This window comes from Azolla caroliniana, unplaced genomic scaffold (assembly GCF_043228905.1).
Source record: "Azolla caroliniana isolate FFs.n. ecotype wild unplaced genomic scaffold, voAzoCaro1.0.p SCAF_14, whole genome shotgun sequence".
NCBI classification, from domain to species: domain Eukaryota; kingdom Viridiplantae; phylum Streptophyta; class Polypodiopsida; order Salviniales; family Salviniaceae; genus Azolla; species Azolla caroliniana.
Window position 1 is genome coordinate 13,269,015 of NW_028230449.1, and position 11,878 is coordinate 13,280,892.

The window sequence follows — 11,878 nt, forward strand, 5'->3', positions numbered from 1 at the left end:
CATATTCCATTGTGACACCCATTGTAAGCAGTGTTTTTCACACATTTATTAATATAATTGTTGGTTCTCACCAAACGTGATATATATATATATATATATATATATATATATATATATATATATATATATGACTACTAATATTTTGTATCATCGCGCCGTTGAGTCTTTTGGATGGTTATCAGCTAAGGTTGAAGAAGAATGGAAAATACACAAATCTGATCATGGGTGGTGGCAGATCTTAAAATGTAGTTGGCATTCTAAATTGCTACTTGTAGCAAAGGCCTTCATTTGGAGAGTTTTGATTGGAGGATTGACTTAGGATTAGCTCTGAAGCATCGTGGACTAAGAACGGGGAATTGCTTCTTTTGCACAATTCAAATGGAAGATAATACTCATCGTTTTATACAATGTACAATTGCCTGTTAGATTTGGAGTTACATTTCTCAAATTTGGCAAGTTTTATGATAGTGTTATTTGACGCCTAGACAGTGGGTGTTTGCACAATTTATGTTATGGGCATGACCATAAATTATCCTGTTGTAAGATTGTACCGTAATATTGTTGGGTGAACAAGCTCAACATGGGCTGATCGGCTAAATAAGCCAAAAGTCGGATCGAACATAGGTCAATCGGCTAGGCTTGAATTGAGTGAATAAGTCGTAAGCTGAATAGATGGTCGAGTCGAATGGAATTCGATAGGTCGTTAGGGAGCCTAGATGTCTATTTTAATAATTAGGCCTATTATAGGTTAGTGTTAGGCTCAGTTAATGAGCATTCAAGTACCTGATAGTACTTGTCAACCCTTTGTTAGGGCTTGTATAAAAAGTGCATTACGCACACTTGTATGAAGAAGAACAGAGTTTTTTGTAATAGTGGTTGTGTGTTGTCTACTTAACTCAGTCTAAGTCTCTCTCTTTATCCCACACTGTGTTTTCCTTAACTATTTGTTTTTTGTTGTCCAGCCGAGCTGGCTGTGTTTGCACATAATGCTTCCGCGCATGTATTCTTAAATTTACATGGTATTAGAGCGTGAGGGTTAGAAAAATCCTCTGCAGTTGACACACGAACAAGAACAGAGACAAGCTTTCGTCTTTTGGAGAAGAAAGACAGGAACATGGACAGAGGTATGGGAAGCTCACTTCCGACAGAAATGCTCGATAGGAGCAACTACGCATCTTGGTCGTACAAGATGCACAAGTACCTGCTTGGGCACAAATACTGGAGCTATGTCAAAGGAGCGAATTATGCAACACCAGATGCAACACATAAGGACTTTCCGGCATGGGAGCAGGAGACAAGCAGAGTAATGTACTGCCTCGTCCAATGTCAGTGATTAGCTACTCAGCTACATCCAGGATGCCAAGTGACTGAAAGATGCGTGGGTGAATCTCAAATGGATTTTCGCCGCCAACACAACGGCTAGGAAGCTACAACTCAAGTAGGAGCTCAACAATGTCTGGCAGAAAGATCTGTTTGTGGCGGATTATACTGTTTGGATCAAGGAAATCCACTCCCTCGTCTCCATCAACGTGACCGTTGAGGAGGAAGAAATGGTGTTCTGCCTCGAAGGGTTGGTGTCTAGATTCGGATCATTCCGAACAACGGTTTGCGCGATAGAGAATACGTTGTACTTTTTCAACCTACAATCGATGCTCCTTGTAGAGGAGAATCACACAAGTGTGTCAACGAGTGCACACGCCGACAACAAGATGTCGTTCATGGAGGCGGATAGGCTTCGTGGTCGTGGCGGACGAGGCAGGTTGGTGTCGAATATGAGTGTATAATGGCCGTATTGACACTATCCATTGGACAAACTAGGCTTAGGACAATTCTATAAATATGTCAAAGGGCAGTTACCCTAGCCTAGTTAGTATATAATTGGTTTGTAACCTAGCCCAAAGTGTAGTTGCCTCCATTGGTTGTATCTATGAGTTTCAATAATACAGTTACATATTGTGTGCCTCTCTATCTCGCACTCTCACTTTGTCTCTTTGATCATGCTTTAATAAGATATCTAGGTGGTCTTCTTAGTATAGATGATGTTCTTATTTTTGCACTAACGGTCTAAGACTCCAACATCTGGTATCAGAGCTTGAGGTTCTTCAACTTGTTGCTAGTCGTCATCTGTCTTCAATAACATTATTGCGTCGCCTTTCTAAAGACCCTAAGTTTAGCAACCATCAAGAGAAGAGAAGAGAAATAGTTGAGAGGTCTGCACTCCACTGTTCTAAATCACTGTCAAAGTAAGCCAACATGGTGCACTTTGCTTCTTGTGATTGTAGCCGTTTGGAGTGAGACTCCCCCACTGGATCAATCATACTTGCGCTTCATCAGACTAGGCGAAAATTGAATATTAGGTCATCTGATGTCGCTCCCTCGTTCGTCGTAACCACTTGAAGCAAAGTCTGCCCTAGAAACAACTAGAAGACATTCAGGAAGACTAGCAAGATCTGTCCCTCTCATCATTGTAGTCACTCGAAGCCGGATCGGCATGGAAAAATGGCACATAATTTGTGATTGGCCTCTGAAATTGGTATTCAGAACTGATTTGGCATATAGTTGTGCTCAACACGATTAGGCGGTATTCAGGAGGACTAGTCGGTTCTGTCCCTCCACTCAATGTAGTTGTTAGGAAACAAGTCCCTCCGGATGGGAAGGAGAATGCGAGTCAGAGAGAAGAGTAAGCCGAATCGGTCAACAATGACTCAGCCGATTCCCGATTCGGTCAAGGCAGAAAATCGTGAAGTAATCGATTTGGCTAATAGCCGAATTGGTTGAAGCCAAATCAGGGCTATAATTGTAAATAACCTGAATGTGCCTTAGTGGGCTACATTTGTAAATAGCCCGTATTGTATTTGAGTATAAATAATATAGTTATAGCAAGTAGTTAGGAAGATGAAGACGTTGTTGATATAGTTGACTGTGTTGAGAGAGTGTGTGTGTGAGAGAGTTAGATGTACTTTGTTGTAACCGTTTGTTAGACGAAGACGAGCTCGAGTTTTGTTGCTTGCAAGTCTCCTTGTATCCTCTCATATATATAGTGTAACAGTTTGAAGTCTGTGGGCTCTAGTGGGTTTTCCCTTTTTTCAAGGTTTTCCACGTAAACATCATGTGTCCTCTTGTTTGTATATTCATTTTCTATTCTTTCATTTCCACTTGTGAGTGATAATTGGTTGAAGCTGAATCAAGGCTATAATTGTAAATAACCTCAATGTGCCTTAGTGGGCTACATTTGTAAATAGCCCATATTGTTTTTGAGTATAAATATAGTTACAACAAGTAGTTAGGAAGATGAAGACGTTCCAACTACTCAATGTGGAAGTTGAAGATGCAGGATATGCTTGTATGCAAAGACTTATGGTTACCGGTGCAATACGGTAAGACTAAGCCTGACAAGATTGATGCAACTATCGTGACTCGTGAGTAGGAAAGAGAGAGAGAGAGAGAGAGAGAGAGAGAGAGAGAGAGAGAGAGAGAGAGAGAGAGAGAGAGAGAGAGAGAAGACAAGAGATGGAAATGAGATTATATTATGAGGAAACAAGGTTACAAAGAGTAGGTTAAGGGCTAAAGACTGGTGTTGAACCGAATGAGTTGTGATGAATGAATAGACAGGTCCTATTTATAGGTCCTTATGGAGTATTCTAGAATGTTCTAGAATATTTTAGATATTTATGATATTTAATATAATCATTGAATATCCTAGAATGTTCTAGAATACTCTAAATATCTTGTATAATAATATATTTAATTATACATCATATATGTTATTATAATGGTTAAAGGTTTAAGATATAAACCAATACGTCTTGGGCTTGAATCCTTGTAAGGCCAAAATGTATGTCTTCATGACATTATCCCCCCTTTTCGACGACGAGTTCCATGAGTCGGAAGACAAGATTTCGGACTTGGCTTATGGGGATATTTGTTGTGAAACACGGCAACCATTTCAGAGGCATTAGCAAGATTCTCGAGAGGTTCCCATGTTCGATTATTAGGTGTATAACCTAACCAGTCAACCAAATAATACAATTTGTTGCGAACAATCTTGGAGTTGAGAATGGCAGCAACTTCATATTCGGAGCCATTCGAAACTTCGATTGGAGGTTGGGGAGATGTAAGACGGCCTGGAATAGAGCTGGTTATGTACGGCTCCAAAAGTGAAACATAGAAGATCGGGTGAAGATGCATATGAGGGGGAAGATCAAGGGGAAATGTCACATCATTGATCTTACCAGATATCACATATGGGCCAAAACGTTGATAATCCAATTTGTAGCAAGGTCGGGTTGTTTTAATACGACCTTGTAAAAGCCATACTCGATGTCCCACTTGAAACGTAGTCGATGAATCACGTCGATGACGGTTGACAACCTTCTTTTGAGTGTTTTGAGCATCACATAAATGGTGCAAAAGGATATCTTGAACTTCTTGGAGTTGGGTGAGCCGATCTTTAGCAGCCAGGTTTGTCGGGAGTTCGGGATGTTGAAGCGTAGTGCAACGAGGATGGTACCCAATGTTTGCAAAAAATGGGGAATATCCAGTAGAAGAATGTTCTGAGTTGTTGTATGCAAATTCTACCAAATGTAATAGATCAACCCAATCATCTTGTTGATAGTTGACAAAACAATGAAGATATTGTTCTATTGTTTGGTTGGTGTGCTCACTTTGCCCGTTAGTTTCTAGATGGTAGCCGGAAGAGAGTTTGCAAGAAGTATGTAAGAGTTTAAGCATGTGCCGCCAAAATTTTGAGATGAACTGGGGACCCCAATCACTGATAATATCATTGGGAAGACCATGATGCCGAAACGCCTCTCGCATGAGTAACTTGGTTGTCTCTTGGCTCGTAATGGCCTTTGTGTAGGGAAGAAAATGTGCCATCTTGGTAAAACGATCTACTACCGTGAGAATAGAATCAAAACCCTTGGAAGGTGGTAGATCCATAATGAAGTCCAATGAAATAGATTTCCATGTACTCTCAGGAATAGGCATTGGTTGTAATAAGCCATATGGATGATGTCGAGGTTTTTTGGATCGGCAACATGTATCACAACTACGAACATAATCCGTAACAAAATGGCGAAGTCGTGGCCACCAATACCTTCGAGAAATTAACGCCAAAGTTTTGTGGATGCTAAAATGTCCAGCCATTGGTGTGTCATGACATTGTTGCAAGACTTGGAGTCGAGAAGGACCATCAGGCACATATAAGAGATTTTGTCGAAAAAGTAAACCATTATGCCAATTGAACTGGTTGTAGTCTTGACGAGGATTTTGAGATTGTGAACAAGAAGCACGATCTGGGATAATATGGTTCAGAATATGTCTTGGGCGAATTCATCAGTCTCAATATGCTCTTGAATGGAGTCCAAAGGACTTGAATCCCCGGGTCTGTCTATAGCATGAATCCTAAATTAATCTCTCATGATGGTACACTGAGTGGGATATAATGTAGTTTTCACCCTTAACGCTTATGATAAGGGTGGACACTTTCATACATGTTCTATAAGAGGTGTCTTCACACAATATTTGTGATTGAATTCAAGCTCTCAATAATTCTAACATGTGCCACCTCAAGAGATATTGAATTGATGTTGTCACTATACCTATAAATTATAAATCCATATTCTAGAACTTCATCTCTTCATTAATTCCAAGACATTAATGAATTTGTACGTTTGCTCAAGATAGGGGATTAATAATCACATATAAAAAGAAACTCTATTTACTAGTTTTATCAATTTGATAAGGTTTGATAATTGTACTATAGTCAACTTGAAGTTGCACCACTTGATGATGATTGGTTGGAGACAAAGAAATGTGTGTAAGTTGTATGATAGCCGTCCAATTGATTAATAATAACAAAGACTTGGCAAAAATATATAATCAACAAAAAACCTCCATTGCTAATAGAAATATTTAAAATTCCAAACCAAACACCAAGACTATATTCAATAAGTGCATGGCATTCATTGTGGAAGAATATTCTCTACTCAAATGTGAACTTGATTATAACCACTTAAAAATCTCATGGAAGATCATGTCTCATGACCAAGCAAAACATCTTGAGCATGTAATTGACAAAGAGAACCGGAAAGGGATCCATGCCCACAACAATCGGCAACGGTTCGGTTTGAACCGAACCGAACTATGAAACCGCGGCTTAAATGGTTTGGTTCAGGTTTTTTTAACGTTTCGGTTTGGTTTCAACAATTAGAAAATACGGTTTAATGAATCTTTAAAATTTTTGTTTTTTGTTTTTTATTTTAAAATTTTAAAATTTTTTAAGAATCTTTCCATTTTCATGCCTTATTCTCACATTTTTGGAAAATTTTGAAATTTTAAATAATGAAATATTTTAAATTTTAAAATTTTGACCTAAGCTGAAAACCAAAACCGAACCACGAAATTGCGGTTTTACCAGTTTGAAATTTTTTTAATGGTTCGGTTTGATGGTTTCGTCGTTCGGTTCAGGTTTCTAAATTTTTAGACAGTTCGGTTTCAAACTGGTTCAATTGACCCTCTTGAACCATTGCCGATTGTCAATGCCCACTTGCAACATTAAAATGTAAGTAACAGAATACGCAACGAACAATTTTTAAGAAGCAATGATCGAGTGGTATGATATTCGAATAAAATAGACCTCACCTTCAACAACTTACAAATGGCTTCCTTGACCTCTTTGGCACTATCAATAGCTTTGAAATCCTTTTTGTTTTAATGGCTTTGACTGGGATGTGGCGTTTTCCTGGTTAAGGAGATTGGGGTGGGTAGTCTTCACCCTTCATAATGACATCAAGCAAACAAATCTTGATATTCAATCGACATGACACTCAAGTCACCAATTTGGTATCTTTATCATTATCACAGCGCTAAATAGTTACCCTTTCAAATATCTCTTTGCTTTGAATCCCACCTAGCAGTCCATTACCGATAGGTGAATCATATAAGCCATCAATCATTAAATCTCTCTGATCAATTCAGCTATCATACTATTGCTTTAATCAGAAATTATTTTGTATTTTCAAATTATTCATGGAATCAGCCAATTAGAATCTTCAGTTACAAAAATGGTCTCCATGCTACCATATAATTCTGGAGTGGATTCAACTTCATCACATGCCATGCCGGTCATTTTAGTTCTGTAAAAATCAGATTAAATTAAAAGCACAAAGTTGTTGGGTACAAGAAAAATGAATGGTCAATGCCACTCAAGAACCTTCATAAATTATTAAACAATATAAAGTTTTATACAAGAGTATTCTGTGTATGTACACAGACATAAGTGTAAGTCCATATACATTTTTATTTACAAGCATATGACAATCATGCAATACATGAGGTAATATATAGAGAGAGAGCGAGAGATCGATACATATGTATATATATAGATATTTCAAGACTCAGGCCAACTTTTAAATTCTAATAGAGATGGGCCCTGTATTGTAGACTCCTTCGCAAGAAGAGCCATGATAACGCCTCCATGAACCCTTTGCTCCAATGATGGTAAAGAAAATGCCAATGAGTCAGTTGAAGCCAAATCAAGCGTGTTATGACTGCTTTGTAACTTCTCGATGAAAGATTCATTGGTATGTGGTGAAAGCATCTTATCCTTCGAATATTTCGGAAGGGTTGTATTCTGGTCTGTGGGGAGGATAACCATTTTTCCTTGTGGTATATAGCATGCATTAACCACGTCTCCATCACTTTCTCGATTAAGAAGTATGTCCTTCAATGCTATGCCTGAGGTTGTGTTGTTACTACGATATTCTATCTCACCTTTCTTTCCATGAGATATCTGAGCTCTGTCACTCTCACAACGCATTAACTCTGTTTCTGCTGGTTCACGATTCCTTGATGATACAGACTTGCTAAATTGCTCTGACAACCCAATGGAAGAAGATGCCGACATAGATATACTGCATGAAGGGTTCATGCAATCACTATTTGTAACATACTGCTCCATAAAGGTCTTTTGGCTGCTATCATGGGGGCTTGTTTCTCGTCTTGAAAAATTATCAGTAAGTATTTTTCCATTAATAGCTTTATGCACTGAGCTTTTTCCATCAGTAGATTTATCATTATGTATTGAACTATCTCTACGGCAAAAGCCTCTCTTTCCACCTCCATGTGCTTTACAGAAATCAGTATTTCCTTGTGCACTTTTATCACACTTCTCGAATTTGCATCGTTTTCCACCTCCGTGCCTTACACAACAATCAGTTCTTCCCCTAGCACTTTTAGTACAACCAGGAAAGGAACACCTCTTACCACCCCCATGTGCCACACAGAATAAAGTACCCCCATGAACACTCTTTGTGCAAATACCCCCTCCGAATGTACACCTTTTGCCACCACCATGAGCTTTGCATAGCAATGTACTTCCTTCTGCACCTTTTGTACATCCTTCATATACACACCTCTTACCACCACCATGAGCTTTGCAAAACATAGTACTTCCTTGTGCACCTTTACCACACTCTGGGAATTGACAACGTCTTCCTCCACCATGAGATATACATAGCCCTGAAATGCCCTCTGCGCTTCTATTACACCCTTCTCTCTGACATCTCTTACCACCTCCATGTCTTATGCATTTACCAGATTTTCCTCTTGATGCTTTAGCACAACCCTCAACATTACATCTTCGGCCTCCCCCGTGGGCGATGCAAAAATCAGTCTTTCCTTCGGCACTTTTAAGGCATCCTAGGCTTTGACATCGTGGACCACCGCCATGAGTTTTGCAGAAATTTGTGCCACTCTCAGCACCCTTTGTGCAATTGGGTTTTTGACAACGTCTTCCTCCACCATGTGTAATGCAAAGACCAGATGATCCTCTTGCACCTTTTGTACATCCTGGAAACTTACACATCTTCTTAGATCTAGCATTAGAGTAGGTTAGGCCAACACCACCACTAGCAGATGATGGCTCACAAACAAGAGAAAATGAACAAGATTTGCTACTACTCGAATCATTTCCTTTTGTCAAGACTTCTTCAGTGTGATCCAATAAATATTTTCCATTTCCTTGAAAAGCCAAAACGTCAGCATCATGCAAGCCCAATATTCTTTGATCATTCAATATGCTTTGATTGTTCAACATATTTTGATTGTGTAATATACTTCGATTGTTCAGCTTCACTCGCTTTGCAGCACTGGTGGAACCTTCATCATGCATAACACAAGACCCTCGAAGTGTATTACCAATAACATCATTACACAACATGCTCTCTGAATCATCTGAGAAAGCATTTCCCTCAAGTCTGGCATGCGATACATGTGTTCGTGAGGATCCATCATCATCACTAGAAAAAGACAGTCCTTGATTGCTAAAAATGGCGAGGCACTTTGATCCAGACTCATAACAAGATTGATTGAGAAAACTACGTCCAGAAGAAATCAAGCTAAAATTCACTTCTCTCAAAGAATGAGAAGAATGTTTTGGCCCACCACTTTGTTGATAGCCTAGACTTGATACCGCGTGCATATATTTCCCATGATTATTCACTTCCCACTCAGTACTGTGAGTAACTTCACTATGAACACATCCAATGCTACTGCGTAACCCTAGAACTAGCTGAAGATCATCTTGATCTGGGAGTTTATCACTATTGCCCTCTTGTGTGATTGATTTTGCAGAATTGAATGGAGCCATCAGCTCATTAACATTCACTCTAGATAACCAGCAAGCACTTGGTTTTATACAATAAATATACCGAGGGACGATTTCAAACTGATTGATACCCTCTTAATTAAAACAAAACTAGCTACATCACTATATTGATGCTAATGAAACCAACAACACTATTATGTCGATGTTAACGAAACTGACTACACCACTATATACATGCTTCGTCCACATGCTATCCCTGCCACCATCGAGATTGTGGCATCCATATATATACATATCAATAACCTTCTTTGACCATGCCACGTTGTCCTTTCCTACAGCAGTCAATACGTACATATCTGAACCACAAAAGAATCAACATGGAATATCAATTTTAGAATGTACGTGAAGATGTGTATACCTGAAATCCATACTCAACGGACCAAACAACCATAACTTCGTAGCATGCATGTGAAGATGCACAAATCTAAAATACATGATCAACACAAACCAAGGGATCAACATAGAATATGTACTTTCAGAATATGCATGAAAATGTACATATCTGACCTACATAACCCGTGAATGCCAAGTGAAAAGACCAACATGGAATATATGATACATGTGAAGATGTACATATCTGAAAGATAAAATCAACAAACCAAAGAAATGGACATGGGAATGTATATATTGTCAGAATTTAGGTGTAGACATATGCATCTGAAAGACATAACCAACAACTAACCACATGTTGAACATGAAAAATAAATTTTGAGCATGCACGTGAAGATGTACATATCTGAAGATAATTAACAAACAAAAGCATCAACATGGAGCATAAATTTTTGGCATGGATGTGAAGATGTACATATTTGAAGATAAATAACAAACCAAAGGATCAACATGGAACAGAAATTCTGAACATGAATATGACAATGTATATATCTAACTAGATAATCACAAATAAAAGAAGGAGAAATATGGAACATAAAAGTGAAGAGTTATTACATAATAAAAAAACTAATATAAGATTCAAAATAATTTTTATATCTTTCTTTTGCAAGCAAGTAGAATTGCATGAGATGAAAAAAATTAAGACAGTTGGCAGAATCTCACATTATTTCTTCAGATAAAGAACACGATTCTCTCAATTCTAGCTCAATTCCAAACTATTTCTTAATCCTGATATAGAAATGCATAAGGAGTCTTCAATTCGTTAGTTATTCAAGTGCGGATAATCTGGACAGAAAATAGACACAAGGGAAGTTCTTGTGCAGAAATTTTGGTAATAGTAACTTACAAAGCTGAAACTGACCCTGCAAGAACTGCCATACTCCATAAAAAAAGTAATGGAAATCCTTTGACCTTCAATTAACATAGTTTGTACACAGAAAGCTCAGGAAACACACAAGAAGAACTCTCAGTGATAGCAATTGAAAATTTGAAAATAATACAATTTCTGCAAACAAAGATCATGGAATGGATAGAAAATTTGAGAACCTTACACAACTTGTTCGTAAAGGTAGCTCATGAAAAACATAGCAAAATATAATTTGTGCAACCAAAGATCGTGGAAATTCTAGAAAAAAATACAATTGCAAAGAAAGCTCATGAGATAAATAAGAAAATATAGGGGTTTCTGTGCAAAGAAAACTAATAATAAAAAATACGGAAGTATCAATTTCCTGTATCAATAAATTTTTTGAAATACCTTGAAACATATTTTCTGTGCAAAGAAAGCTCGTGAAATATGGTGAAAAAACAAGATTTTTGTGAATAGAAAAACCATAGAAATAAATCTCAATTTATCATAATTTGTAGAAAAAGAACTCATGAAATGTAGAGAAACACTATATAGTACCATCTTAGTAAAAACAAAAGGCCCATAAATTCACAGAGAAAAACCTCAGAAACGAAGATAAATTGAATGTTCTGACCCGATCAAAATGAAGGAGTGATGGAGACCATTGATGAAACTTAATCAGCTGAAACCGATGCTGTCGTTGCAAACTTCAGGAAGAAGAAGAAGAAGAAGAAGAAGAAGGATACTGTTTCCGAGCTTTTGCTGCAAAATTCTGAGGGAGTACTTGAAACCCTAGAAATGAAGAAGAAGAAGAAGAAGAAGAAGAAGATTCTGCTTCCAAACAATTGCTGCAGAATTGTGGGTGGGTGTATGGAATCCCTAGAGGAGGAGGAGGAGAAGGAGAAGAAAGAGTCCAAATTGGGCAAATACTTCATTCATCTTTACCCATGTCTGTGGTTTTATCCATC

General features: G+C 38.0%; 1 protein-coding gene across 2 annotated transcripts; it reads right to left on the reverse strand.

The window, feature by feature from the left end:
- Positions 1-7,180: 7,180 nt before the first annotated feature.
- On the reverse strand, positions 7,181-11,878 carry LOC147855509 (uncharacterized). 2 transcript variants are annotated; one of them, XM_087330123.1, is made up of 3 exons: positions 11,545-11,878; positions 9,794-9,966; positions 7,181-9,744 (listed from the first exon to the last, which is right to left on the reverse strand). In XM_087330123.1, exon 3 carries the CDS (start codon positions 9,650-9,652, stop codon positions 7,394-7,396), a length of 2,259 nt encoding a protein of 752 aa, XP_087186249.1. In that variant the 5' UTR covers positions 9,653-9,744; positions 9,794-9,966; positions 11,545-11,878; the 3' UTR covers positions 7,181-7,393. The 2 variants fall into 2 exon arrangements, with proteins under 2 accessions (XP_087186249.1, XP_087186248.1); XM_087330122.1 differs by having other exon boundaries at positions 7,181-9,966.